Source organism: Ostreococcus tauri, assembly GCF_000214015.3.
Source record: "Ostreococcus tauri WGS project CAID00000000 data, contig chromosome 06, whole genome shotgun sequence".
Classification (NCBI taxonomy): Eukaryota; Viridiplantae; Chlorophyta; class Mamiellophyceae; order Mamiellales; family Bathycoccaceae; genus Ostreococcus; species Ostreococcus tauri.
In genome coordinates, this window is record NC_014431.2 from 336,004 (window position 1) to 363,734 (window position 27,731).

A 27,731-nucleotide genomic window follows, 5' to 3' on the forward strand; every position below is an offset into this window, starting at 1 on the left:
ACAAAGTGAAGCGACTGCGCGTTTACGATTCGAGGGCGGTGATGACGAAGGAGACGAGTAAACGCTTGACGTAGATGCCAACGATGACGGCAAAGAGGGCTCGGGCGGTGGAGTCGAGCTGAGCCTTGGTCTTGGCGAGCTCTTCTCTGCGCCGGGCGAGTCGCTCGGTGTCGTCCGGCGGCGTCACCGGTCTCGGCGGGTCGTCGGATTCCTCTCTCGCCTCTCTCTCTTCCAGATCGAGTCGATCGAGTAGATTCTGACGAAATTCAAACGTCTCACTCGTGTCTTGAGACGCGTCGTTCGTATCGCTCACGTCGTTGCTATCGGAGGATTGAGAAGAAGACGCCGAAGAGACGTCGCTCGGAACGCGCTCCGTCTCTTCGAGGGCCGGCGCGTCGATCGGCGTCTCCGCATCCACAACCTCCCCATCTTCTTCCACGCTTTCTTCACGCGCGCCGTGATCGATCTCTCCACCCCCCCCGCTCGTTCCCGCCCGCCCTCGCTCGTTCGCCATCACCCTCTCTCTGCGTTCCATCATCTGTTCGTGTAAGCGCGCGCTCAGCGCCCGTCTCGCCTCGTTCCCGTCTTCGTACGTCACCTCTCGCGCCTCACCCGCCACTCGCGCCAGTTCCCTCCGTCTTTCATCGCTCCAATCCAACGACCCCACCGCACCTTCCGCCGCCGTGGGCATGAACGCCCGCAGCGCCGTGAGCGCGCTCCGCACCCCCCAGCTCGGCAACCACGTGTTCGGGTGATGTCCCGAGATGCTCAAGCAAATCTTCGCGTTCACCTCAAATCGTCCGTTCGCCGTGCGCATGACGAACGTCGGCGGCGCGAACGGATACGTGGGCGGTAACGTGATGCGTCCGTGATAGATCCCACCCTCGAACGCGCTGTCCGGGGCGCCGAGCACGGCGAATTGCCACTCAAAAATGTCATCCTCCAGCGGTGACGCCACGAACGCGTCGTCCGCGCTCGCCGCGTCCACGCACTCGCGAATCTCCCGGGCGATCCGACGCACCGCGCTCGAGCGCGGGTTATTGCTCGCCCGCGCGCGCGTCGCGCCGTCGTCCGCCATCGACGAATGACGCGATGGATCATGGTCATGGCTTGACTCGTGGGATGAATGCATGAATGCATGAATGGACATCCATCGGTCCGCACACCGCCGCGCACCGCGATGGCGACGGACGCGGACGCCCCGTTCGAGGTCGGGGAGATCGTGCGAGGGATCACGCGCGCGGTGCGCCCGTTCGGGGTGTTCGTGCGTCTCGAACGCGGGACGCGGGCGACGGATGGGTTGATTCGCGCCGCGGACGCTTCGAGGGATGGCGCGACGTTCGATGACCGAGACGCGGACGAGCGAGAGGTGACGCACGCGATGGAATACTTTTATCCCATAGGATCGCCCGTGTTCGTCAAGGTGAAGCGAGTGACGCGAGAGGGGGGGGACGGGCGACGCGGCGGCGGCTGGCGCGTGGCGCTGGACGCGAGCGCGGTCGATCAGGAGACGGGCGATGATCTGGATCCCGAGCGAAAGAGGTGGACGCGAGGAGGTGGGGAACGCGATGCGAGATTCGGTGGTGGGGCGAGCGCGCGAGAGGGCGGGGCGGGGGGGGTGGGAGGGACGTTCCATCCAGAGTTGCACAAAATCTATCGAGCGAAGTGTCGGAGCGTGAAACCGGTCGGGGTATTCGTCGACGTACGAGGGTTTCGCCGGGGTGGGTTGGTGCACAGGAGTCAGATATCGCAGTACCTCGACGTTCCGCGCGATGCGAGCGATGAAGAGAAGATTTCAATCATCGCCGGCGTCGTCGCGGAGGGCGACGACGTGTGGGTAAAGGTGGTCGACGTCGAGACGCAGGACGGTGGGCCCCCGCGGGTGAGTCTGTCGATGAAGAGCGTGGATCAAGGGAACGGTGAGGACTTAGATCCGAATAATTTGAGCTACGACGCGCCGTTTCGGGGAGGCGGTGGGTCCGGTGAGCATCGATACAAGCCCGTGGGAGCCGACGCCGGAGAGACGACGCGCGCGGGGGAGATTCGATGGGGACACCACGCCGGCGACGTGAAGCAGTACGACTCGGGAGGGAAACAGTATGAATTAGTCCTTGACGATGACGCGCCCGGGGATGCGGTGGGGGCTACGACGGCGGCGAGTGGATTAAAATTTGGCAGCGGCGAATTCATCAATAGAATGCGCGCCGCCGGCGAGTCGCCCACGCGCCTCCGAGAGGGCGACAAGAAGAGAAAGAAGGATAAAAAGGAGAAGAAGGAGAAGAAGAGTAAGAGACGCAAAAAGTCGAGCAAGCGTAGCAGGCGAGATTACTCGAGTGACTCGTACTCGAGTGACTCGCGCCGATGACGTGACGCTGTAGTGTTGAACCAATCGATTGATAAATAATGCGTGATGCTCAGGGGGCTGCTACGCTAAGGCTCCCTGAGCGTTGAAGAAGGTAAATGCGCGGATCAAAGCTCATTTTCAGTTTCTTTCTTCTTCGCGCGCTTCTTCTTTTTCTTTGCCGGCTTTTTCGACTCGGCGTCAGGCTTTTTGTCGATGGGGTTGCCGTCGTCATCTGTGTACAGTTCGTTCTCTTTCGGTTCCTCGAGCGAGAAATCCACGTCGGCGTCGCACTCCTTACTCACGTTCCTGCACAAGAATTCCTCAACCGTCGACCCGTCGATGGTCGACTGATACACCGCCTCTCTTAAAGCGTCCTCCGCGCTCTCGATCACGCGGTGGCAGTACCCCATGATCTCCGCCTTCATCGCCTTCGCCCTCGCGCCTCGAATCTTCTTCACCGGATTCGGCGGTTTTCGCCATCGCGCCGTCTCCTCGTGAAATTGCAACTCTGAAACTTTCCCGTCGTCTGCGCACACGTTCTCGAGGAGCTCTTCAAATCTCAGTTCGCTCTCCTTGTACGAAATCTTCTTCCCGTACCGCTTTCCTCGCGAGTCCAACCGTCCGCGCATGTCCACTACCTTCCCCTCCGACTCCTTTTCGTCGTTCCGAAGCGCGTCGGCGAGAGATTTACCGACGCCGCGACAGGCGCTGCATTTGCCTTCGATCGCCTTCGCGACGTCGACGAGGGTGACGAGAGCGACGACGAGGGCGTACACGACGGCGGATCGGGACATCGACCGTCGAGACGTCGATGCGAGCGCGCAGACGCGGGCCCGCGACGACGTGCGCGGGCGCGAAGTGCGGATGGAAACAATGGATATTCATCTTTGTTTCCAGCGGTTTCTGTGGATGTTCTCTGCGCCGGCGCCGAATGGTTCTTCGCAAGATGCGTGTGGTATTACAGGTGTAGACGCGACGGTGACGCATAACGATGATATTACGATCGCCTGCTGAGCTGTCGCGACCAGTTGGCCGTCGTTCGGTCAACGCGCGTTGACTTGGCCGCTTGCCTGGCGCGAAAGGTGCGCTGGAGTTTGAGGACAACGAGCATGACGCTGAGAGAAATCGGACGTCCGTCGAGGTCGAGGCACTCGGAGTGCGAGATCTCGTCCGCAATCTCGCGTTCGCGCTCGGTGACGTCAAATGCGGAGTCGCTCTCATCCGATGGCGCCGTTGGAACTTGAGCAATGCCGCCGAGGGTCGCGACGCTCGCGCGTCGTCTCACACGCGCGCGGAGCTTGGTGAGCGACGCATGCTTCGAGTGTGAGCGGTCGGATTCGAGCTCTTTGCGAATCTCGAGCGGGAGATAGTTCAAGTTCACTCCCATAGCTTTGGCCGTTAAGGCCTGGAGAAGTTCGGTGTAGTGCACGAACCTCGATCCTGCTTGTAAGTTCAGGTCGCGCACGAAGCTCAGCATGGCGAAATCGGACATACGCTGCCCCTTCGTCCCCAGCGGCTTGGGTGTGGCGCGAACGATGACGTGCACGTCCGTGGTGGAAATAAAGCCCGTCAAATCGGGATCGAATCGCTTCCATACCTTGCGGAACGCCTTGATATCTCCATTCGTGACGTTTTGATTCTCAGACTCCTTGCGACTCATCGCGAAATTATCCAAGACGACGGCGATGAGCAAGTTCAGAATGATGAACGTTGTGAACGCCACGAAGGTGACAAAATACGCCGGTGCCGCCTTCGTACCGCAGCAGCTTCCCACGGTGCAGTCGAACGAACTATCGCATGCGTCTTGGTTCATACAGTCATACATGATTTCTTGCCAGCCCTCGCCCGTCATCATGCGTAGAAGCGTCAAGAGGGAGTGTCCGAAATCCTTAAAGTTGCTGTGACGGTTCAGCGCCTCGCCATACGCAACTCGCCCGAACACTTGCATGCCCAGAATAGCGTAAATGAAGAACAACAACGCCAACAGGAGCGCTATATTTCCGAGTGCGGGTAGCGTCATGACGAGTGTATTAAACAGAGTGTTCAGCGATTTCCACTGTTTGAACATGCGGAAGACACGACAAATGCGCAGAGCGCGGAACGCGCTCGACCCAGTTCCCGAATCCATGACTGCGCCCATTATCGATGTCACAACTATGATGAAATCGAAGCAGTTCCACCAGGACTCAAAATATACCTTTGGATAGAACGCGCTTAGCTTCAAAATTGCCTCTATGGAGAAGATTGCTGTGAAGACATAATTCAGTACGCCTAACACCGCCTGTTTGTCGCCGCCGTCATGAGAGGTTTCTGTCATTAACACAAGCGTATTCAGTGCGATCGTGATCATGATGAAAGTTTCGAACAACCTGTGCCTCACGACTATGTAGAGTTTTCTGCGCCATTCCACCGTCGGCAACTTTTGAAAGAAAGAAGTTTGCGTCGAAAATCTTTTGGCACGTTGTTGAGCGACCCACTTCGATTGCGACTCGCTCATTATGGTGCGCGTCATCGAAGAAGTCGAAATCTTCATGAATGTATCGATGACGATACCGATACACATATTGAGCAAGAAGAAGTTCGAAAAGATGATGAAGGTGATGAAATACCACGCCGCCAAGGGATTTTTATTCCTCACAGGAGCCGAGGTCGGTGTTGTGGCATCTACAGCGTTGTACAACGTCACCGTCCAGCCCTCACCCGCCGTGGTTTCAAAAAGAGTCAGCAACGCTTCGGGGAAAGAGTCAAACGTACTGTCCGCGCTTTCCCATTTGCGTATCACGTACGTATTGTCGTTGAATGTACCCGTGCACAAACTCTGAATCGAAACGCTAACGTCATTGCACGTGGAAGTGATCACGTCCCACACCCTTGCGACGTTCGTGGAATTTACCCAGCCGCTCACACAGTCTGCCTGAGTGAGCTTTGTGGCATCAGAACAACTCTTGAACTTCCCCATGAATAGAGACATTCCAGCAATGGCAAATATGATCCACACGATGAATGATACGAGGAGAACGTAGCCGAGACTCGGAAGTGACGCGAGTAGTGCGTTGATGACTACTTTTAATCCTTGTATGCGCCCGATGAGGCGTAGAGGGCGCAAGACGCGCAGCGTCCGCAGTGCACGAATCCATTGCAAATCAGTCGATGATCCGAGTCCCATTCCAAGCAAACCAATTGCTACGATGGTACCATCTAGCACATTCCATGGATTCTTTAGATACGAGCACTTATCGCCATTGTACATTCCCAAAGCGATCCACTTCATCAACATCTCTGCCACAAACGCGCTCGTAAAACAGTAATCAATGATGTCCGCGTACTTCGCAAACGAGTCGTTCTCCATGTTCTTTGGTGTCTCAAAGATCATCGTAATACTCGAAGCGACAATAACTAAGATGACGAGCCAATCGAACCGTTTATCATCCGCTATCGTAAAGCAAGCTCGCCTGAACTGGTTATTTGGCGGAAAGATACAAAAAAAGCTGTTATGTTTGAACTTCTCAAGAGGAACCGAGCTCATCGCACCCGGTTGCCGCTCTCTTTTAAGTATCTTTCTCGGGTTCTTTAGCACTTCGTTCATCGCTTCCTGTTGAGCAGTTTGCTCTTCGATCATCTTCTTCAATTTTTCCATGCGCAGATCCTCAGCCCTGGCTGCAGATTTGCGCTTTTCTCGCTTGAGGAGTTCGTGTGCCATCGACGCAAACTTCTCCCTCAGTTTGTCACCACCATCTGCACTATCTCGTGACTCCCCACTGCGAGCGCTATCCGATCTAGCAAAACGAATGCCTTGGAACAAACTAAACATGTTGCCCTTCTTCTTTGCCTCCTTTTCTTTCCGCTGTTGCTCGAGCTCCGCCTGGAGCGTCGCCTTGCGATCGTCAAAGTTACTCAACAAGATGACAATAAGCGAGTTGAGAACAATGAAATCACCAAAAACGAGCACCACGACGAAGTAGATGACGGAAAATTTCGACACTACCTTCATAGTATCATACAATACCAGCGGCCAATCTTCGTGATTGATGATTTGCAGTACCGTCACGACCGCGTTGTTGAATGTATCGAAGTTTGATCGTGGCTTGGGATCAATCTCACAATAATGGCCACCAAACAGCTGCATACCGACCAGTGCGAAAATGAGTACGAACAGCGCCAAGATAACGACAAAGCTACGCAAATCTAGCACCGTGGTCCACATCGTCTGTAAGGTTTTTTGCAATGACTCCCACGTTCGAACTAGTTTGAGAATTCTGAAGACCCTGAGCGCTCGAAGCACAGTAAATCGTGATTTGCCGTCACCGTTATTCAAGCCCAGCTCGATGGCGGAGATAATGACAATCGCGGCGTCCAACCAATTCATTCGATCCTGAACATATAACACGACTCCGAATGCCGTGATTTTGAGAATCATCTCAAGCATAAATACAGCCGTGAAGGCCAAGTTTGTCCGTTCTAACGCCGTCGCATATGAATCCGACATCCCGTCGTACTCCATCGCTAGCGTCAGAGTGTTGAGTAAAATGATTGCATTTATGGACAAGAAAAATATTTCACTCTCCACGATCTTCAAAGCTCGCGGCTGTACACTTTCATTGTACCAGTGTCTGAACCTCTTGCGCCATCGTATGAAGATGTTCTCAGTTTGCGCTGTATCCATCGTGTCAACAGACGACACACTCACGGAGTGGGTCAGCGCCTTGACCATTCTTTCGAGGCCTGAGCTAAACTTGTGTTGCAAAGCGTCGGACTCGACTTTTTGCAATTCAACCATGAGAGCGTCATCGTAAACCATGGTGACGATGGCAAGCGCTAGATTCAATATGACAAAAGAGCCAATGAAAATGACCGGAATGAACCACACGACCGCCGCAGGCGTCACGGCATCCATCAAGTATTCAAGTACCGGTGTCCAATACTCGAGAGTAACGGTCTGAAACAGAATAAGACCAACCCAAGCGATGTTGTCGAAGCTTATGAAACCATAATCTGGATTCGCGTACGCCAAGCACTCCTGGGCTGCACCGCACTTCCACAAACCATGTTTCCCTGTTGAGCATACCTGATCTTCCTTCGAACTCAGTAGAACGGCGCTACCACCAGCACGTTCGAAACATGCGGCAACGGACTGAGCTGTATAAGCCGAGCACGACATGCCCGAGGGTAGTATGTCGTAGCACCGGTACTTAAGCTTGCCGGCGAAGAACTGCACGCCGATGATGCCAAAAACGCAGAAGAACAACAAGAAGAAGAACACAACGTTGCCTAGAGGCCGAAAAGCCTTCAACATTGTCTCTATGAGTAAGCGGAGCGAAGGAAACATGCTGATCGTTCGCAGAGGACGTATAATCCGTATCGCTCGCAGAGTAGACAAGTTCGAACTGTTATCCCCAGGCAAGATGGCGAGGATGGATACTACGACGATAGCGAAATCCACGACGTTCCACGAATCTCGCAGGTACGCGCCAGACTTCTTTGCTTTCCACGGGCCGTACACCCCGTACGCCATCATCTTTATCACTGCCTCGAGCGAGAAAATCACCGTGAAGATGATCTCTGCTATTTCGTTAGCCTTTTCCATGTCTCCCTTTTTGCTCAACCCGCACCCTCGACCGTCCATGGTCGACGGATCGTCCAAGCAGAGCATAATCGTGTTAGCGGCGATGACAAACAGGATGAATGCATCGAAATAACTCATCTTCACGATGACGACGCACAGCTTTCGAAGCGGATTGTCTTCCCGGAACACGCCGAACGACTTCTCGACAAAGTAGTTCTTCCCAAACGTGCGCTCTGATTCGCTCGTCGTCCCTTCCTCGTCGCTCTCCGAGACCTCCGCGCGAACTTCTTGCAATCGCGCCGAGCGCTCCCTCCCACTCGTCGTGTGTTCGCCCAGTCGATGATAAATGTCCAGTACGCTCGTATCCGTCGACGGCCGCCGCGCGTCGCCGTTTCCTCCCTCCCCGTCTCCCCTCTGCGTCCGCACCGCCGACCTACGCGCGAAGCTTCTCCACGGCGCGTCCTTTTCATCGTCCGCGTCGCTCTCCGCACCGCTCTTCTCGTCCTCGCTCTCCTCCGCGCGCGCTTCGCTCGGGCGTCTCCCGCCCGCATCCGCGCCCCGCACCGACGTCACGATCCCCCGCACCCCCCCCCCCAGGCGTCGCCACACCCCCCCTAACGCGTGCGAATCGCTCGTCCGCGCCGTCGCCGTCGCCATTGACGCCGCGCGCGCGGCGAAGACCTCGACCGAACCACGCTCACGCGCGTTCGCATCCACGTCCTCCGCCGTCGCCGCGCCGTCGTCGCTCGACGCGCCCGGCGTCGCGTCGCGCGGCATCACGCGCGCGCGCGACGCGTTGTCGTCGCCCTGTCGTCGCGCGCGCGACGCCCACTGCGCGCGCGCGACGACGCGATCGCGCGCGTCGCGCCGGCGCATCCGACTCGACGTGTGCGGGACAGACTGTTTGCCCACACGCGTCGAACGCACGCCATGGATTTCATCATCATCATCGTCGGGACGTCGTCGCGCGACGCCACGGGATGTCGCTCGCGATCGCGCGCGCGCGCGAGACGGCGCCCGCGTCGACGTCGCGCGCGGTCGAGCGCCATTCGCGCGGTGGACCGCGGTTGGAGGAGGTGATGTTCGCCACGGGGGCGTGCCAATTCTTAGAACAGAGCATGGTCGGTGCGGTCGGCGCGCACGGCTCGGTGGCGATCGGGACCGCGCGTCGACGACGACGGGGGTCGGACGGGCGCGGGCGCGGGTTGGTGGGGCGGGGGGGGCGCGACGCGGTCAGGGTGACGTTCGATCCGAGTAATCCGCACGCGCCGACGTTCGAGGAACTGGTGCGCGTGTTTTTTGATTGTCACGATCCGACGCGCGCGCCGGTGGGTGATGATGGGAGCACTGTGGCGACGGTTTTCGTGACGAGGGAGTCGCAGAGGGAGATGGCGATGCGGAGCGTCGAGGAGCGCGCGATGAAGGAGCGGATGAAGGAGATATTCACGCGCGTGGAGTCGGCGGCGGATTTCACCTTTACGCCCGCGCCGGAGCGGTTGCAGCGGCGGTTGGGGCGCGCGGGGGATAAGGTGGTGTGCGAACCGCCTTCGTACGTGATATCATCGCCGGTGCCGACTCTGGCGAAGATTTCGCCCGTGGCGTCGGCACGCGAGGCGTGGTCGTGGGTGTTCGATTGGGTGAAAGTCTTGCTAGTGCACGTCGCCACAGTTCTCGTGATCCGTCGCACTGGAGATTCCTAGCTAGCGATTCGGCGGATTTAATAATAAAGTTTGTTCTAGAACAGATTGTGTCTCATTCAACAAATCTATACCGCGATGGCGCGAATTTGTTCGAGCCTCTTCAAGATTTCTCCCGGAGTTCGGTCCATATCCTCGGCGATTCTTCGCTGCACCTCCGGGGCAAGGGCGCCAAACTGCTCGCACAAGTCACCGTCGATGACGTTCTTCACCGGCGCGTAATACGACCTGAACGCCATATGATCACGTCCGACGATCGATGACGCCTCTTGGCGCATGTGCATCTCCAACGTTATGAAGAAGTCGATCTCTGAACGCGTCTGGAACGGGACGAGTGCGCCGATGCCGCCGAGGAAAGTACCGTACATAATGATATCAATACCTCCCGGTTGCAGCGCGCCCTTGGTGAGCGCGCATACCGTCTCACCAATGAATGTTCTCGCGCAAGTTTCAGATTTGTTCGGAGCTCCGTTCAACACTCCTTGCGAATAGATGTTCTTTCCACCAGTCGGATCCTCGTCCATGTCTTCGCTGATGTCCTTTGGCAAGCGGTTGACGAAAATATTCCCAAACTTGTCAGCACCAGCGAGTGTGTCAAAGTCAAGAGGAAGAGCGGCCGTCATGTACGCCGGCTTGGTGTCGTCGGCGAAAATGTACATGCTCCCTTCATCGGCTTTGTACTTGACAAAGTGAATTGACTCCTGCACGTCGCCAACGTAAATTCGGTCACTGGCGGCATGAATGGTGGTGATAAAGTTGGGAAAGTTTCTGTTTTCCAATTTGCGCAGAAGCTTTTTCTTACCGAAATCGTACAAACGGAGAGAATTGTTCACGCCCGCGAGAAGGTGGCCTCTGTATCCGCAAAGAGCCCCGACGGGACCCTCCGTCGGAGTGGAGTGCACCAAACTCAACGTCTTACTGTCGGTGCCATATCTGTACAAGTGGATGAAACCTCCATCGCAGTTGCGCGGAGCGAACGTAAGGTTCTGCGCCGTACCCACGGCGAGGAGTAACTCGTTCGGCCCAGTCAAGTAGACGTGGCAAATACTGATGGCGGACTCGTTCTTCCCAAGCTCAAGCACGTACTGCGACTTGGCATCCTTCGGATCTATGATTCGCACGCACGCTGCCCACGTACCGGGCGAACTCTTGGGTGCCCCATACTGCTCGACAGGTAACATGTTCAACTCGTCTTCGTCCCCATTCGCCTCCGACGCCTCGTCGGCAGAAGTCGCCTCCGGACTCTCGCGTTCGCCAACCGGAACGCTGCACTGATCGCTTTCAATCAGTGCGACCATCTTCGTGTCGGGATTGGCGCTCATTGCGCGTGGAGTGTAACGCAGTTTGATCGTAGTCTGATGGAAATTCTCGCCCAAGCGCTCGACACTAGCGATGCGCAACGTTTGGTTCGAAATGGCGACGACTCCTTCGGGACAGGCCTCGCTGCTGAACGAGCACACTTCCTCCAATGCGACGTACGAAATTGGAGAGAGAACGAATGTCCCCTTTTCACTATACCCCAACCAAGGCCTGGACGACAGCGCCACGAGTGCGGACTCACCACGGACGCTCGTTCGCACGAGCTTTGGCGCCCGCGTACCCAAGAAACGCACGCGCATGTCACTCAACTGCCCAGAGACTTGATCGAGCGTCGCCCGCATCAAGACGCCGTTGGCCATCCCTACATTCAACAACAGACTTCCTTGCAACGACTCCGTGCCCGCGGTTTGTAGAATCAGCAAGCTCGAAGGAGTAGACCCCTTGAGTGCTTGAACAGCTAACGTCTGTAGGCAGTCATCCGAATTAAGGCTCATGACGCGCACGGTGCCATCATACGAACCCATGGCAAGGAATCTGCTCCTCAGAGCGCCCTCGGGCACGGGTGCGATGTCCACGCAAGCGATATCACCATTCGTCTCAAGCTTTTCGACTTCAATGAGCTGTCCCGCAGAATCAAGCTCGAAGTAGATGACTTCACCGCCAGTGAGAGCGATGACCACTTGCTTGCTGTTGCAAGTGCACTTGGAAATTTGCTTACGCCCCGGAGTTCGCCACTCGTTGATGCGCTTATCCGCTTTGATGTGACGCAATCCGCCTGCATGAACCTGGAGCAACGAATCATCATTCATAAGACACACCTGAAGTGTCATCGTCGTCCCCAAAATACCGCTATCGCTCACTTCCGTCACGGTGTCACCGATCGCGAGAACCAGCGTTGCGTTCAGGAACGAGACAACAATGTATCCGTCGTACTGATCCGAGCTCTTCTTCTTCACAGTGAAGATCGCGTTCGGTTGCCCCGGAAGCGAGCTCATCGCGAGCTCATTCATACCGATCCCTTGGCGCAAGATGCGCAACGAAGAGCGCGCACCGGTGCCACACAGCGTGTATAGCTGCGGCGTGTCCTCCTCCGTCAAGTTGTGAGCCTGCATATCTAAAATCGGGCACAGACTGTCTATTTTATCGATTGGGTACAAGTTGGTAAGCCGTCTCGGATCGAAAAACACGGGCTCGTAACCTTGTTCCGTTTCCATGAGACTCGCCGAGCTGCTCTCAACGGCGTCGTCGTCGCCGATGCCGGCAAACTGGTACAGAGCGTGATTACCGAATTCACTCGCCGCGAACAGGAAGCCAGTCTTCAACACGCACATGCTCACGCACGGAGGAATGGTATCGAAGTACTTCACTTTGACCTCGCTCACCTTGTCACCCGAATACTCGATTGAGAGCTTGTAAATATCGCCATACTCGGACTGCGCCAAGAAGAAGAAAGACTTCTTCGACTTGTGCCCGGCGGATGAAACGATCAAGACTCCGCGATCCCCAGGAAGAGACGTGCGGCGCGGAATGACCGCTCGAACCTCTTCATGGTCTTGGTGTCGGTAGATTATAAAGTTTTCGCAGCACACCAAGACGCCGCCCGGGCCGTCGCTTCCACCCGGGACTGGAATCAAGTGATTGGCGCCGTTGTCGATCGGTTCGCTCCACTTGCGCACAACGTGATTCAGACCGAGATCAAGCTCGTAGTATGTCAGGTGCTTCTGCGTCTCCGCCACTACTTCACCGGTGGGATCGTCGTCCACCTCACCGTAATCCAACTCGATCGCCGCAAACACCGGATTGTCCAACCCGCAGTCCAGCGCGCACATGTGATACGTGATCGCGTGCGACTTGTTCGCCTCCAACGGCGACGAGATCGTCAAATTTGCCTCGTTATCTCTGTTCATCACGTACACCAGCTTGCTCCGCTCCATCGCGCCCAAACAAATTGCCCGTCCCTTTGGGTCAGCGCACACGAACTGCCCCGGAACGACCCTACGGCACCCGCTCTTCCCGAACGTCTCTTGATGCACCTTCACGAACGCATTTCTCTCCTTCTTGAACTGTAAGATCACCACCCGGCCGCTGTCAGAGCCGACGCACAGATAATCCCGATTCGCCCCGGCGAGCCGAAGCGCGCAGATCGACCGCACGACGCCGAACGCCTCCATCGACGACACCGTTTGCACCCTTCCGGAGTCATCCGGCCTTAAGAGCTCGATCACCTTGTTCCGCACCACGACGATCTCCTGCGCCTTCGCCGCGGAGAAGTTCCCGTACGCCGCGGCGGTGATTCCGCCGCTCTTTTGTAGAGTGAGGTTGTACAAGTGCACCATGCTCGCTCTCGCGCGGCGCGTTCGCCGACGACGCGCGCGAGGGAGACGCGCGCGCGAGTGGTTCGATTCGAACGACGCGCTCGCGAGACGCCCCGGACGCACCGAGCGCCGCGGTCTGACGATCGCGTGAGAATTCACTCGGCTCTGCCCTAGCGACGCCGCGGTCGTCACACGCGCGCGCGATGGCGTCCAGGGCGCTCGCGCGCGCGCTCGCCGGCGCGCGAGAGGTCGTGGGCGTCGACTCGGTGCGCTCGTGCGCGACGAGCGCGCTCGGGCGCTCGGGCGCGGGTGCGCGGGCGATGCGCGCGCGTTGGAGCGACGTAGGCTCGAGCGCGTTCGGACGCGGCGTGGGCGACGTGCGAGCGATCGCGCGGTGGGAAAGCGCGAGCGCGCGGATGTACGCGACCGCACTCGCCGATCGCGGGGTCAAGGGTCAGCGCGCGGGGATGTACGGGATGGGAGCGTCAATCTTGAAGCGCGACCGGGACGCGGACGGCGTCGGACGCAAGGGACAAAAGGCTGTCGTGAGCGCGAGCGAAGAGGGTTCCCGGGAGGCAGCGGCGGTGGATGAGCGGTCGGCGGGTGAAATGGCGAGCGCGCACGATTACATGCTCCCGGTGCGGGCGTATTACGTCGGGAGCATGATCGACGTCCGGGCGCTGGCGAAGCAGTTGCCGGCGTACCCGAAGGAGTTCAATCGCGAGGGAGTGATCATACGAATGTCGCCGAAGATGGAACAGGGAGATATGTCAGCACTCGACGGCGATGCGCCGATTCCTCCAGACATGCTCAGTCGGTACTTGGTGGTGTTCAAGTTTGGAAGCGTGGTGTTTTATAACATGGGCCTTCGCGAGCGCGAAGAGTGCCTGAAGCTCGCTCGAACGTTTACGTCAACGCCGCTGCCAGTTCCGATGACGGATGACTACCGTGTTGTCGTTCGACCGGGTCTAGCGGACTGGGCGAGCCTCGAGAACGATCACATCGTTCTCAAGAGGATGGATATCAATAACATTAGCGTCATCTCGAGCGTCCTGGCGCAAACAGTCGCGTTGGAGCACTACGAGCAAAAAGTGGACGGAATGGTGGAGATTTTTAGCAAACTGAACAAGAGCACTGAGCTCACGGGTGACTTGAACATTAGCAAGAAACGTCTGTTCTCTTTGGTGGCGGAGAACAACAACACGTTGACAGAGCTGATCACGAAACTTGGCTTGTTGGGACGGTCCGACACCGCGTGGCAGTACGCGCAATATAATCTCGTATGGGAGGGACTGAGGCAGGATTTTGAGCTCGAGGAGAGATTCCAAGACCTCGATTATAAGCTCAATCTCATCCAGACTCAGGTGAAGTTCTACTTGGAGATTCTCCAGAATCGAAAGAGCGACGCGCTCGAGTGGATAATTATCGTGCTCATCTCGCTCGAGATTTGTGTCAGCCTGTACGATATGTCCGATAAGATCCCGTCCATCCCCTGGCCGCCGCTGTAGATTTGTAAATATATTCGAATGTGTCAATACTGCCTCGCCAAAAACTCCTCCAGTTCCTTCGCGTTGGTGGTGTTTTCATCATCCTCAGTGTGAACAATCTTCTTCGGTTGTAATCGAGACCGGAACATCACGGGTTTTCCAGTCTTTTTATGCGCCGGGGCCCGCGCGCGCGAGAGAGATCGTTGAAATCTTAACTCCTGTTCCGCTTTTTGCTGTCGTGTCTTCTCTTCTCTCGCCAAGCGACGACGCTCTTTCTCCTTTTGTTTCTCCAAATCCGCCACCATGTCTGCGGGCATCTTTTCAATCGCTGCAAAGTACTCCTCCATCTTCGACTCAATGTTTGTAAGCATCTGTAACACACTGATGCTCGGATCGTGATCAAATCCACAGTCGACGTAAACTTCCGTGACGCGTCTTGTGAGCTCTTTCAATTCCTTTTCTGTTTCGTCCTCGCCGCCAGCTTCGCTATTTGCGAGGCGCATCGACAGCTCTTCTCCTTTCCGCCCCTCGGCGTCGATCACCTCCTGAAGCCGTCGAATCTGTTCCCTGAGCGCCGTCATCTCGGTTTCCATCTTCATTTTCGCGCTCGCGTGCTTGGTCTCCACGCTCTGCAGCGTCTCCTCTGCCTCGCGAACGCTCTGAATGAGGAATAAATTTTGCTCCTCCAGCGCGCTAAAGGCGCGAAGCAACTGTTCGGGCTCGGTGAAGTACATGCTCTCGCCATCCGCGCATTCGCGCTCAAACCACTCGCTCGGCGTGAGCGCGTCGAGGAATTCCTTGTACTTGAGACACTCCTTCAACTTTTCTTCCTTTCGATTCAACTCTTGCGTGGCGCTCGTGATATCGCTCTGCAAGCGTTTCATTTCCCGCATCTTCTCGTGCTTCGCCCGCGCCTCGCGCTCCGCCGCGCTCACAGCCTCCCGCACCTTGGCGTCGTTATCCTTCAAAAACTGATCGAATCGCGCGTGATCCTCCTCCAACATGCGCTCCGACTTGCGCAGCGCCTCCTCCCGTCTCGCCGCCCGCTCCTCCAGCCTCTCAATCTCTCCCAACTCACACTCGATGTCCATCTGCGTCAAGAAAATCTCCCGCTTCCGCGCCACGAACGCGCGCGCGGACTCCCGTTCGCCTCGCCCGCGTTCGCGCTCCCCCCACCCGGCGTCCGAGCCCCCCGTCGACGCCACCCGCCCGCGTCCATCGCGCGCGCACAAAGCCGATTCGTCTCCCGCCCCCCCCGTCGTCCCCATCCCACGCGCGCGCCGTCGCCTCTCCCGCGTCGTCGTCCCGCGTCGTCGTCCCGCGTCGTCGTCCCGCGTCGTCGCGCCGTCTCGCGCGCGCGCGCGCGGCGCACTCGCGCGTCCGAGCCCTCGGTCGTCCCGCGCGACGGTCCGCGTCTTTTTTTATCCACATCGCGCCCGCGACGTCATCGCGTCCCCGCGCGCGTCGCCCGTCACGCATGGACGCCCGATCGACCGCGCGCGCGCGCGCGAGGGCGTCGGCGCGTCCGACGCCCTCGACCGCGACCGCGCGCGCGTCCGTCGTCGCTCGACCGCGGGCGCGGCGGCGGGACGACGACGGGCGACGCGCGGACGCGGTCGAGGCGTCGACGACGCCGAGGCGAGACCTCCGGTTCTGCATCGATCGCGGTGGGACGTTCACGGACGTCTACGCGGAGATCCCGAGCGCGGGGTCGGAAGGTGGACGGACGTTCGTGGCGTTGAAGCTGCTGAGCGAGGATGGGAAAAATTACTCGAGCGCGCCGCGCGAGGGCATTCGACGGGTCCTCGAACGGGTGTACGGACGGAAGATCTCGCGATCGGAGAAGGTGCCGACGGAAAGGATCGAGTGGATACGAATGGGAACGACGGTGGGGACGAACGCGCTGTTGGAGAGGACGGGGGCGAGGACGGCGCTCGTGACGACGAAAGGTTTCGGCGACTTGCTCGCGATTGGGAATCAGGCGAGACCGGATATATTCGATCTGGCGATCGAGCGACCGGGTTCGTTGTACGAACGCGTGGTGGAGGTGGATGAACGCGTGCGGGTGGTGGACGAGGGTGAGCGCGCGCGAGGTGCGCGCGTCGTCGGGTCCACGGGAGAGACGGTGGAGATATTGAAGCCGCTGGACGCGGAGTCTCTCAGGCCTCGATTGCAAGCGCTCTTGGACGATGGCGTACGATCGATATCGGTCGTTTTGTTGCACTCGTACACGTTCGACGCGCACGAGCGAGCGATCGGGGCGTTGGCGAGGGAGATGGGATTCGAGCACGTCGCGCTGAGCAGCGCGCTCGTTCCGATGGTGCGCGTGGTGCCGCGCGGACACACCGGCGCGGTCGACGCGTATCTCACGCCCTGCATCAGGAAGTACATCGAGTCGTTCTTAGAAGGCTTCGACGAGGGACTGCGCGATGTCAAGGTGAGTTTCATGCAGTCGGACGGCGGGCTGACGCCGGCGCATAATTTTAGCGGCTATCAAGCCATCCTGAGTGGTCCGGCTGGCGGCGTCGTCGGTTTCGCCCTCACCACGTCCGCGGCTCTGCGGGATACGGGCGACGATGGGCGGACGCCCATCATCGGCTTTGACATGGGCGGAACGAGCACGGATGTGAGTCGTTACGATCCGCGCGCCGGTTACGAACAAGTGACGGAGACAACCACTGCGGGCGTCACAGTGCAGGCGCCGCAACTGGACATCACGACCGTCGCCGCGGGCGGTGGTTCCGCCTTGACATTTCGTTCGGGTACGTTTTATGTCGGTCCGGAAAGCGTCGGCTCTCAGCCAGGACCGGTGTGCTATCGTAAAGGAGGCGCGCTTGCCGTTACGGACGCCAACTTGGTTCTCGGTCGCGTTCTACCAGAGTATTTCCCAAAAATCTTCGGTCCGAACGAAGATGAAGCGCTGGATTACGAGTCATCTTATGAAGCATTCTCAGCGCTCGCGGAGCGAATCAACGCCGAGACGGGAGAGACCTTGTCGACCGAAGAAGTGGCGATGGGATTCTTGCGTGTCGCCAATGAAGCGATGTGTAGACCCATTCGAGAAATCACGGAGAGTAAGGGGTACGAAATCTCATCGCACGTCCTCGCCGCGTTCGGAGGCGCTGGACCACAGCACGCATGCGCGATTGCTCGTGATTTAGGAATGTCCACCGTCTTTGTGCATAGATTTTGCGGCATTCTTTCCGCGTACGGAATGGGTCTCGCTGATGTTGTCGCCGAGTCCCAGGTGGCGTGCGCAGCACGATACGACGATCCTGACGGATTAAAGCGCGCCATGGAAGACATGTCGCACCTAAAGATGCGTGTAACGTCAGAGCTCACCTCAGACGGGCAGTTCAACTCAAGCGCGGTGAGATGTGAGTGTTTTCTCAACCTGCGGTACGACGGCACAGACACTGCGATGATGGTTCCCGAGCCCAGCGATGGTGACTACGCAAAATCGTTCAGGGAGCGATTCGTGCGAGAGTATGGTTTCGATCTTAAGGAGCGAGCGCTACTCATCGATGATGTGCGAGTGCGTGGTGTGGCGAACAACACGTTACTCACACGGTTGCCCATCGCAAAGAGCGAGCCGGGGGTATTGCCAACGGCGGACACGCAGACTCGAGTATACTTTGAAAACATGGGTTGGGTGGAAACACCGGTGTACAAATTCGAAGCCTTACTCGCGGGTATGTCCGTTGCGGGTCCAGCCATCATCATGAACGGCACGTCCACCTGCGTAATTGAGCCGGCGTGCGTCGGAGAAGTGACCGAGTTTGGCGATTTGAAAATAACTGTATCGAGCAACAAGATTGCGCCGCAGAAGGTGGATTACTCGCGACCCGACCCGATCCTGATCTCTATTTTCAGCAATCGGTTCATGGGTATAGCCGAGCGCATGGGACGAACTCTGCAAAGGACAAGCGTATCGACGAACATAAAAGAGCGTTTGGACTTTTCGTGTGCAATTTTCGGTCCAGACGGTGGACTCGTCGCCAACGCGCCGCACGTGCCCGTCCACCTTGGCGCGATGTCCGCTACCGTTGGATGGCAACTCGACCACTGGGGATTTGAAGGACTGCACGAAGGCGACGTGCTCGTGACCAATCATCCTCGAGCGGGTGGTAGTCATCTACCAGACATCACTGTCGTGACGCCAGTGTTTCGAGATGGGCAAATTGTCTTCTTTGTCGCCTCTCGTGGACATCACGCGGACATCGGCGGTGCGACGCCCGGATCCATGCCTCCATTTTCGAAATCAATTGTCGACGAAGGTGCCGCGATCAAGACGTTCAAACTCGTCGATCGCGGCGTGTACCAAGAAGAAGGCATCGTCAAGCTGTTGACCAAGCCGGAATCTGGTAGTCGTGGCACGAGGAAACTCGCTGATAATTTGAGCGACTTGAGTGCGCAAGTGGCCGCGAATCAGCGCGGAATATCTCTTTTGAACGAACTCATCGATGAATGCGGTTTAGATCAGGTACAGGCGTACATGAATCACGTTCAAGACAACGCTGAACTTGCTGTCCGGGATATGCTGAAACAAGCAGCAAAAAATGTCATCCAAGACGCGGCGCGGTTGGGCGCAGTAATCGACGGTGATCGTGTCACTCTGAAAGCTCTCGACAAGATGGATGACGGGAGCCAAGTGTGTTTGACATTGACTCTCGACGCGGAGCAAGGCACGGCTGATTTCGATTTTGCTGGTTCATCCAAAGAAGTTGCGGGTAATTGGAACGCGCCTCCTGCCGTCACGAACGCCGCTGTCATCTACAGTATTCGATGTCTCGTAAAGCAAGAAATTCCACTAAACCAGGGATGTTTGAAACCTGTGACGATATCGGTTCCGGATGGATGCTTTCTTTCGCCGTCTGAAGACGCAGCCGTGGTCGGTGGAAATGTGTTGACATCGCAGCGTGTCACCGACGTCTGCCTCGCGGCTTTCGGGGCGTGCGCGAACGCACAAGGTTGCATGAACAACTTGACGTTTGGGGATGATAACTTCGGATACTATGAAACGATTGGCGGCGGCGCGGGCGCTGGGCCAGATTTTGACGGCGCCTCTGCGGTCCAGTGTCACATGACAAACACACGAATCACTGATCCAGAAATCCTCGAGAGGCGTTACCCAGTCATCCTGCGCGAATTCTCCATCCGTAATGGATCCGGCGGCCAGGGAAATACCAAGGGTGGCGACGGAATTGTTCGGAAAATAGAATTCCTCAAGAACATCACCGTCAGCGTTCTCTCTGAACGCCGCGTATTTGCTCCAAAAGGCTTAGCCGGGGGAGCCGACGGCGCCGTCGGAATGAACCTACTCACCCGCGTCGACGGCGAGACCGTCGATCTCGGCGGCAAAAACTCTGTCTCCGTCACTGACGGTGACGTTCTCACCATCATGACTCCCGGCGGCGGTGGTTATGGCGCCTAAACGACTTGACCATTCTTTTTAATTTATTCGTTGATTGATATCCACAGACGCGCACCACTACACCAACAAATGCAAGTCGTGATAACACGTCGTGAAAACGCCAGCGGTCGACGCGTTTCGCGATGTTCGCTGCCAAGAACGAGATGTTCCTCCGGGAGGTGGAAATATTCACTGCGGACGTTTTGAAATGTATAACACAGTTGCTAGTTTTCTGGCAGCGCGGTACCTCGCTCAAGGTTCGCCTTGATCTCTTTCGAGTACTTGTCGTAAGACTTTGCGAGCATCGCATTGTGCCTCTCGTTCCTGATGTTGATGCCATCGAGCTTCGAAATCGCCTTGGCTTCCCTCTTACTGCGCGCTTCTAATTTCTTTCGCTGTGACTCTTGGACGTTCTGAGCCAGCCGATCAATCGCCTCCTGCGTTGGCTTGTTGCTCGTGTGGTAAATGCTATCGGCGCTACGGTAGAAGTCTGGAACAGTTTCTTTTTGCCTTTCGTACTCCTCCTGAGTAAGCGTGGGGTTGAGGAATCCTCTCTCTCTCTCGTACGTGGCGTGTTGTCGTGCGGCGCTGTACAACGCCGCGTCGTTCGGATCGTTTTGTTGCTTCTTCGCCTTCTTACGATTCGCCTGCTCTATCGTCGCTGTGAGGTGCACAGCCTTCGGGTCGATCCCCTGCTTGACCAAATTATCTTGTTGTGATTTTTTCGAAGCCTCCAACGCCCTTCTCTTCTGTGCTTTTTCGTATTCCTCCGGTGCGTCGACGCGCTTCTTCTCGTCCACCACCGCTGCCTGGTTCTTCTTCCGACCCTCGTTCAACTTCAACCGCAACTCGAATAGCTTACGCTGCTTGGCCGACATCCCCGCCGTGGGATTACCCGCGTTCGCATCGACGTCGACCGCACCTCTGGATTCGCTCGCCCGCTTCGCCTCTCGCTCTGCCTCCTCCGCGCTCTCTCTCAAGCGCCTGGCGCTCGCGACGTCCGCGTTCTCCCCCCCGACCTCTCGCGCCTCCTTATCCGCCAAAGCTCGCTCGTCCACCTCACGCTTCAACAAAGCCCTCGCATCCTCCGTGAGTTCCTTCGCATCGATCAACTCCTGCGGGATCTCGCCGCAATCGACAATTTTTATCGGCTCGCGCGTCTTTCCGCTCTTCGACCCTCTGGATTCGATCTTGCGCACGACATCCATGCCCTCGACCACGAACCCGAAAACGCAGTGCTTCCCGTCCAACCACGGCGTATCCGCGGTACATATGAAGAACTGCGAGCCGTTCGTGTTCGGCCCGGCGTTCGCCATGGATACCGTTCCCGCGCCGCGGTGTCGAAGCGTAAAGTTTTCATCCTCAAACGTCTCGCCGTACACAGATTCTCCTCCCGTACCGTCGTGATTCGTGAAGTCACCGCCCTGAAGCATAAAGTTTGGAATCACACGATGAAACGTCGACGCTCTGAACGTCAGCGGCGCGTTCGACAGCGTCGAGCGGCCGCGTTCGCCCGTGCACAGCGCTCTGAAATTCTCACACGTCTTGGGACACACGTCGCTTCGGAGCTCGATCGTGATTCGTCCGATCGGTGCGCGTCCGATCGCGACGTCGAGGAAGACGCGGGGTAAGGGTGACATCGCGCGCGGTCGGTGCCGATCGCCGACGGTCGAGCGCGTCGCGCGGTGCGGTGCGCATCGCACCGTTGTGTTCATTCGTGGCGGCGCGGCGGCGGCATTCATCGACGCACACCCCTCGTCGTCGACGTCGAACGCGTGACCATGGGGAAGAATAGGTTAAAGACGAAACAGTTCGCCGCGACGAAGCGCATGATCAACCCGAAAGAGATCGCAAAGACGCGAAAGGGGGCGGAGAAGAGCGGTGAGAGCGAAAAGAGGAAAAACAGAGACGCCCTGACGCTGAAGCGCGTCGAGACGCAGAGCGCTGGGATGTTCGGGCGGTACAACTCGACGTTAAAGCCGCCGTACAACGTCCTGGTGGACACGAACTTTATCAACTTTAGCATTAAGAATAAGATTGACCTGGTGAAGGGGATGATGGATTGCTTGTACGCCGAGTGCGTCCCGCACATAACGGATTGCGTCGTGGCGGAGTTAGAAAAACTCGGGCAGAAGTATCGGGTGGCGCTGAGGATTTCAAAGGATCCCAGGATCGAACGTCTGCCGTGCGATCACAAGGGGACGTACGCGGACGATTGTATTTGCGAGCGCGTCAAGGCGCACCGGTGTTACATCGTGGCGACGTGCGACACGGATCTCAAACGTAGGATACGGAAGATTCCGGGCGTGCCCATCATGTACGTCGGGAATCATAAGTATGCGATCGAGCGTTTGCCCGAATCGACGCAAATCGGGAACAGTTGATGGCTCTTCACGCGTGCGATACCTCTTGTAATACTATCGACGTCGCGGCGTCATTCGACACGCTGAACGCCAGACTCGCGCTCCACACCACGACGCGCGCGCTCGTCGCGATGTGGGACGTGAGCGATAGAATCGATCGTTCGCAGGTACTACCGTCGACGCGCGGGCGCGCTCGAGACGCGCTCGAAGCGTCGCGAGTGAACGCGGTCGTCGATTCAAGAGTGCTCTCGAGCTCGAGGTCGTTGAGAAATCAAAATGGTTTTCCACTCGACGACGACGACGACGAGCTCTTGGCGCTCCAGCGACGGGAGAAACTCGAGCGGAGCAAGACCCTGCGCGAGGCTCTGGAACGACAGATCGAAGAGAAGAGGGAGAGGCGAGAGGGGGAGGTCGTCGCGCGCGCGTCTCGGGCGGCTCGGGCGAAGGCGGACGCGCTAGCGATGAAACGTTCGAGTGAGTTGGAGGCGATGTTGCGCGGATTAAGCGAGCGATTCGAGGAGACGACGGTGCGAGTTGATGAGGCGTGGGTGCACGCGCCGAGAGCGGTTCAGGATGACGCTTCGGAGGAAGACGTTTTTGAGGAGGAGTCGACGTTTATTCGGTTATCCGACGACGAGACGTGGGAGAGCGAAGAGACGCGACTAGTCGCGCCATCGCCGCTTGAGACGCCGAAAAAAGCGGCCTCGGCGGTCTTGAAGTCACCACCGAAACCAAATACGCCGCCTGCGGCTAACGCCGACGATGACGACGACAAGCATCTGTTTAGACGAGGCTCGGTGAAGGCGTTTGTGAAGCTCTGGGACACGCCGAGGAAAGCTTCTCGCCCGTGATGGTTCACGACGACAATTGCGCATACTACCTAACGCTGTATATTTCTAGAAACGATGACTATTGACACTATGATGCCTTTTTCCTCGACTCCACGTGCGTTGCGCACGAGCAGTGTGGACAGTTGTGCAGTCGCTCGTGGATGAAAATGTCGCACGCGAAGCAAAACACATTCGAACAGTGCTCGCACTCGGAAGCTAAACTCGCGTCGGTGATCGACGCGAGACATGCGGAGCACTCCAATGCGACTATCCCACTCTCCTTAGCGGACACATTCCGGCTCGCGTACTCCTTGAACGCGGGGACAGGGAACAGATGGTGATATGATCGAGCGAGGTGCGGCGATGACACGAGCGTCAACCGACATACGGTGCACTGCGACGGAAGTTCGTCGATTCGTCCGGAGCATCTCGGACAAACATAATCGCCTCGCGTGCCCACGATCAGAGCGTCCTTGCTCACGTGCTTCTTCTGGGGAAATCCCATCTGCACCAGACACGACTTGGTCGCGTCCTCGGCGAGCGGTGGCGGCGGCGCGTGCGCCATGATCAAATCGTCCAGATGGTCCGCGTTCATACTCACCCCGTACGTCCCACCCGTTTCCTCCGACAATCTTCTCGCGACGTGCAGCTCGGCCGCGACGGCGACGACGCTCACGCGCACTTTCGCCGCCTTGGTTGCCTGTATCTCCGTCCACACGTTCCCTGGATCGCACGTCGCGAGCGAGCTCATAATGTACAGAACCTCCCGACTCCCGTACGAAGGTATCGACTTCAACGACGTCCGCGCCGCGTTTAACGTGTTCTGCAGGCTAAAATCTCCGCTCGCGTCCAGGGCGTTCCGCAACGCCGCGCAGTGCGCCTCCGGACTCCCGCTCAGCTCCGTCAGACGCTCCGCCACCCCGTTCCTCGCCACGATGATCCCCAACTGACTCAACGGGTTCTGATTAAAAAACTCCCGCACGAACGCCGCGGCGCAGTGCCCGACGACGCTCAGGCGGTTCGGTCTGAAATCCTCCTCGTTCGCCGCGCGACTCAAATCCACGACGACGTACGCGAACCGCATCATCCCCTTCGCCGCGCCGCCTCGCAAGGCTGCGGACGCCATCTTCGCCCGGCGCTCCCGCGCTCTCAGCTCCACCGCGCGCGCGTTCACGCGCAGGCGTCCGGTGAGAGGATCTTCCTCCAAGTCTTCCCACGCGCGTTCGCTCTGGTACTTCTTCTCCCACGCGCGTAACGACGCCTGCGCGCGCTCGGCGTCGATTTCATCGGAGTCTGATTCCGAGCCCCCGCCCTCGGCGCCGATGAGCGTCATACCCGGTGGCGTCGACGTGTTGCGTGTAGGTGACGCGCGACTGAAATTCACTCATTCATTCGCCAAACGTCGACGCGTCGTTAGGCGATGACGTCCACGGCGAGCGCGGCGTCGAGCACGTACAAGGTACGCTAGGTGAATCCGCGCGGTTGACGTCGCGTAACGACGCGCGAAGAGGCGTGAGAGACGCGATGATCGAGCGAGAGAATCAAATGAAAAGTGCTCCACTGACGCTTCGGTTTTTCATCGCGCAGGTCGTTTTATTGGGCGAAGGGCGAGTCGGCAAGACGTCCTTACTCGTGCGGTTCGTGCAGTCAACTTTTGACGAATCGCAAGCGCCCACGGTGCGAGCGAGTTACCTGACGAAGACGGTGCGGTTGGAGAGCGACGCGCGGGCGACGCTCAACGTCTGGGACACCGCGGGACAAGAGCGATTTCACGCGCTGGGGCCGATATATTACCGAGACGCGGACGCGGCGATTGTGGTGTACGATATCACGGACGCGGATTCGTTCGAGCGGGCGAAGGCGTGGGTGAAGGAGCTGAGACGCATTGCGGGGGCGGAGATATCCATCGCGGTGTGCGCGAATAAGAGCGATTTGGAGCGGGCGCGGAGGGTATCGAACGACGATGGCGAGGCGTACGCCAAGGGAATCGGGGCGTCGTTTCACAGCACGAGCGCGAAGACGGATAAGGGGGTCGAGCAAGCTTTCATGAGCGTGGCCAGGGCATTGGACATGAAGCGCGGGAAGTCGCCGGTGCCTGCGGGATCAAGCGGCGTCTTGAGGAGTCGTTCGCTGAAAATCGCGGCGGAGGAGGAGACGAAACCGAAAGGGACGTTCGGAGATTGCTGCTAAAGAACACGAAGTCCTACGCTAGTCCTAGCTAATGATAATACAACACGACGAGTAAATCATTCGCTTGGCGGAAAAATCGGCCACAGAGCGACGGCGCCGTCACGCGCGGTGCTCACGAGATACGAATCATCCGGTGCGAACAACACGTCCGTCACGGTGGCGGCGTGATACTTTAATACCGCTAGCACGCGTCCCTTGGACTTTCGCTTGTACTCGTACACGCGAATTTTCCCGTCCCAACACCCGCTCGCGACGATTTTTCCATCTCCGCGAATCGCGCACGCGCTCACGCCCGGTTGTTTACTCGAGCTCGTTATGACTTCGGCATACGGACCGTGCGCTCGCACGACCTCACACATCAACGGTACCACGTTAACGTCCACGGCGTAGCGCACCAACGTCCCGTCGGCGCCTCCGGTGACGAATCCTTCGCCCAGCGCGTCGACGTCTGCGCACAGCGCCGATTCCTTGTGCGTCCGCCTCCGCCACTTCACCTCGCCTCGACCCGATTCGAAATCAAGCGCCCAGATCGCGATCGTCCCATCCTCGTACCCAACAACGACGTGTTCGCTCCGTATGAACGAAATGCACATCGCGACGCCAGCTCGCGGATCGCTCTCGTCGTCCTCTTTGCCCAGCGCCGGCAACGTGCACGCGGCTCGGCCCGTCTCCGCGCGCTCGACGACGACCGATCCCCTCGCGCACGCCGCTCGCGCGATCAACTCGCCACCGTCGCTCACGAGTCTACAGAACCCAAAAACTCCGCCCCGAATCGTCCTCGACGCGATCTCGACCCCGCGATCGTCACTCGCGTCGCCCGCTCGGCGCCAATACTTGACGCTCCCGTCCCGTCCCTGCGTACAACGCGTCGGGACGTCATCGTCACCCGACCCGTCGCCCGCGCGACTCGACGCGCGCGAGACGAAATTGAAGTGCGCCATCGCGAGCACGCCGCTCGTCGGTCCGTGCGCGCGCGCACGATGAACGACCCGTCGTCTCTCGACGTCCCAACGAACCACCTCGCCGTCGGCGTCGCCCGTGTACAGCGCCCCGCTCGCATCGAACGATGCGCACTGCGCGTCCGAACGGTGAGCCCTCAACACGATCGGTTCGGGCGGTGGGTTCGACATCGCGCGCGCGGCGTCGGGATGTGCGGCGCGGTGCGCGTGGACGTGCGCGCGACGCGTTCGCAAAGCAAGAAGTGTTAATACAATGAGATATCGCAAGAATGGCGCGATGCAGGCTCAAATCGATCGCGTTAAAACTCCTGCGCCTCGGAGCTTCGTGCGAAGGCGAATGTTGAACGAATGAATTTTGGTTTCGTGAAGGCGACTTGTTCGAATCCGCCGCGCGTGGTCGCGACTTCGTCGAACGGGCCTTTTGGCGAAGAGCACGGTGACGGCGGCACGCTGGAGCCCGGCGCGCGCAGAGTCCATTTGCTCGTCAGCGCGCTTGGTCGGCGCCACGGCGGGACGTCGAGACCGCGCTCGCGAAAAGAAGCGTTCATGTGCTGAGACACGAAGTGCACGATTTCTGTGAGCTGCGCGTACGAACCGACAAAGCAGTTTGGAATCGCTTGCACGAGACGCTCGTACTCTCGCGTCGCTCTTCCGACGACGAAGTGCGATCGGAGGTTGGGCTCGATGATGACGCGGTCATCCACGGTGGCGTACGTCGGACCGCACTTCATCGCTCTCGGCGGAAGCCAAAGATAGGAATGACTGAGTTTCGTGAGCACGTCGTCGTCCACGTGCGGCGGCTCGCTCGACGTGCGCTCGAGCCCACCGAACGTGACCGGATCAACCTCCCTCAACGTTTCCGCGAGTTTATCCAATCCACTCTCGCGCACGTGCGCCCGTCGACTGTCGTCTTTGAACGTCTCCGGGTCGCCCAACGCCAACGCCGCCGCGCGCAGCGCCCGCAACGCTCGCCGCGCCTCCTCCGTTCTCGGCGCGCACATCAACCGCGCGCACCGCACGACGACCGCACACACATCGAACCCTTCCCTATTCCTCTCCTCAATCTCTTCCGACGTCTCCACCGACACCGACCGCTCCGCCTCGTCCTCCGCGAAGAGCAAATCAAAATCCATCTCATCGCACGACCGCGCGCCCGCGTCGCCCCCCGACGTCGCCCGCGTCCGCGCGCGCGCCATCTCGCCCCAACCCCCGCGCGCGTCCACCCCACGCGCGTCCACCGTCGCCCACGT

General features: G+C 58.3%; 16 protein-coding genes across 16 annotated transcripts; 7 read left to right on the forward strand and 9 right to left on the reverse strand.

The window, feature by feature from the left end:
* Positions 1-22: 22 nt before the first annotated feature.
* On the reverse strand, positions 23-1,078 carry OT_ostta06g02030 (Ubiquitin-conjugating enzyme, E2; the record flags this gene model as incomplete). The annotated part of the gene is made up of 1 exon (XM_003079788.2): positions 23-1,078. The coding sequence occupies one exon, from the start codon at positions 1,076-1,078 to the stop codon at positions 23-25; it is 1,056 nt and encodes a 351-aa protein (XP_003079836.2).
* Positions 1,079-1,180: 102 nt separating this feature from the next.
* Positions 1,181-2,365, forward strand: OT_ostta06g02040 (Ribosomal protein S1, RNA-binding domain; the record flags this gene model as incomplete). Its single annotated transcript, XM_003079789.2, has 1 exon — positions 1,181-2,365. One exon carries the CDS (start codon positions 1,181-1,183, stop codon positions 2,363-2,365), a length of 1,185 nt encoding a protein of 394 aa, XP_003079837.2.
* Positions 2,366-2,469: 104 nt separating this feature from the next.
* On the reverse strand, positions 2,470-3,138 carry OT_ostta06g02050 (Domain of unknown function DUF3456; the record flags this gene model as incomplete). Its single annotated transcript, XM_003079790.1, has 1 exon — positions 2,470-3,138. The coding sequence occupies one exon, from the start codon at positions 3,136-3,138 to the stop codon at positions 2,470-2,472; it is 669 nt and encodes a 222-aa protein (XP_003079838.1).
* A 203-nt stretch (positions 3,139-3,341) lies between these two features.
* OT_ostta06g02060 (Voltage-dependent calcium channel, alpha-1 subunit) lies at positions 3,342-8,564 on the reverse strand (the record flags this gene model as incomplete). Its single annotated transcript, XM_022984013.1, has 1 exon — positions 3,342-8,564. The coding sequence occupies one exon, from the start codon at positions 8,562-8,564 to the stop codon at positions 3,342-3,344; it is 5,223 nt and encodes a 1,740-aa protein (XP_022839214.1).
* Positions 8,565-8,887: 323 nt separating this feature from the next.
* On the forward strand, positions 8,888-9,607 carry OT_ostta06g02070 (Peptide methionine sulphoxide reductase MsrA; the record flags this gene model as incomplete). Its single annotated transcript, XM_003079792.2, has 1 exon — positions 8,888-9,607. The coding sequence occupies one exon, from the start codon at positions 8,888-8,890 to the stop codon at positions 9,605-9,607; it is 720 nt and encodes a 239-aa protein (XP_003079840.2).
* Positions 9,608-9,672: 65 nt separating this feature from the next.
* OT_ostta06g02080 (Cleavage/polyadenylation specificity factor, A subunit, C-terminal) lies at positions 9,673-13,260 on the reverse strand (the record flags this gene model as incomplete). The annotated part of the gene is made up of 1 exon (XM_022984014.1): positions 9,673-13,260. One exon carries the CDS (start codon positions 13,258-13,260, stop codon positions 9,673-9,675), a length of 3,588 nt encoding a protein of 1,195 aa, XP_022839215.1.
* Positions 13,261-13,442: 182 nt separating this feature from the next.
* On the forward strand, positions 13,443-14,747 carry OT_ostta06g02090 (Protein of unknown function DUF155; the record flags this gene model as incomplete). The annotated part of the gene is made up of 1 exon (XM_003079794.2): positions 13,443-14,747. One exon carries the CDS (start codon positions 13,443-13,445, stop codon positions 14,745-14,747), a length of 1,305 nt encoding a protein of 434 aa, XP_003079842.2.
* A 23-nt stretch (positions 14,748-14,770) lies between these two features.
* OT_ostta06g02100 (Domain of unknown function DUF4200) lies at positions 14,771-15,817 on the reverse strand (the record flags this gene model as incomplete). Its single annotated transcript, XM_022984015.1, has 1 exon — positions 14,771-15,817. The coding sequence occupies one exon, from the start codon at positions 15,815-15,817 to the stop codon at positions 14,771-14,773; it is 1,047 nt and encodes a 348-aa protein (XP_022839216.1).
* A 386-nt stretch (positions 15,818-16,203) lies between these two features.
* OT_ostta06g02110 (Hydantoinaseoxoprolinase, N-terminal) lies at positions 16,204-20,160 on the forward strand (the record flags this gene model as incomplete). The annotated part of the gene is made up of 1 exon (XM_022984016.1): positions 16,204-20,160. One exon carries the CDS (start codon positions 16,204-16,206, stop codon positions 20,158-20,160), a length of 3,957 nt encoding a protein of 1,318 aa, XP_022839217.1.
* Positions 20,161-20,363: 203 nt separating this feature from the next.
* Positions 20,364-21,779, reverse strand: OT_ostta06g02120 (Cyclophilin-type peptidyl-prolyl cis-trans isomerase, conserved site; the record flags this gene model as incomplete). Its single annotated transcript, XM_022984017.1, has 1 exon — positions 20,364-21,779. The coding sequence occupies one exon, from the start codon at positions 21,777-21,779 to the stop codon at positions 20,364-20,366; it is 1,416 nt and encodes a 471-aa protein (XP_022839218.1).
* A 141-nt stretch (positions 21,780-21,920) lies between these two features.
* On the forward strand, positions 21,921-22,523 carry OT_ostta06g02130 (Protein of unknown function DUF652; the record flags this gene model as incomplete). The annotated part of the gene is made up of 1 exon (XM_003079798.1): positions 21,921-22,523. The coding sequence occupies one exon, from the start codon at positions 21,921-21,923 to the stop codon at positions 22,521-22,523; it is 603 nt and encodes a 200-aa protein (XP_003079846.1).
* A 110-nt stretch (positions 22,524-22,633) lies between these two features.
* OT_ostta06g02140 (unnamed product) lies at positions 22,634-23,353 on the forward strand (the record flags this gene model as incomplete). Its single annotated transcript, XM_003079799.2, has 1 exon — positions 22,634-23,353. One exon carries the CDS (start codon positions 22,634-22,636, stop codon positions 23,351-23,353), a length of 720 nt encoding a protein of 239 aa, XP_003079847.2.
* A 67-nt stretch (positions 23,354-23,420) lies between these two features.
* On the reverse strand, positions 23,421-24,665 carry OT_ostta06g02150 (von Willebrand factor, type A; the record flags this gene model as incomplete). Its single annotated transcript, XM_003079800.1, has 1 exon — positions 23,421-24,665. One exon carries the CDS (start codon positions 24,663-24,665, stop codon positions 23,421-23,423), a length of 1,245 nt encoding a protein of 414 aa, XP_003079848.1.
* Positions 24,666-24,752: 87 nt separating this feature from the next.
* OT_ostta06g02160 (Small GTPase superfamily, Rab type) lies at positions 24,753-25,522 on the forward strand (the record flags this gene model as incomplete). Its single annotated transcript, XM_022984018.1, has 2 exons — positions 24,753-24,791; positions 24,920-25,522. 2 exons carry the CDS (start codon positions 24,753-24,755, stop codon positions 25,520-25,522), a joined length of 642 nt encoding a protein of 213 aa, XP_022839219.1.
* A 56-nt stretch (positions 25,523-25,578) lies between these two features.
* On the reverse strand, positions 25,579-26,652 carry OT_ostta06g02170 (WD40/YVTN repeat-like-containing domain; the record flags this gene model as incomplete). The annotated part of the gene is made up of 1 exon (XM_003079802.1): positions 25,579-26,652. The coding sequence occupies one exon, from the start codon at positions 26,650-26,652 to the stop codon at positions 25,579-25,581; it is 1,074 nt and encodes a 357-aa protein (XP_003079850.1).
* Positions 26,653-26,780: 128 nt separating this feature from the next.
* OT_ostta06g02180 (Protein of unknown function DUF506, plant) lies at positions 26,781-27,677 on the reverse strand (the record flags this gene model as incomplete). The annotated part of the gene is made up of 1 exon (XM_022984019.1): positions 26,781-27,677. One exon carries the CDS (start codon positions 27,675-27,677, stop codon positions 26,781-26,783), a length of 897 nt encoding a protein of 298 aa, XP_022839220.1.
* Between the last annotated feature and the right edge of the window lie 54 nt (positions 27,678-27,731).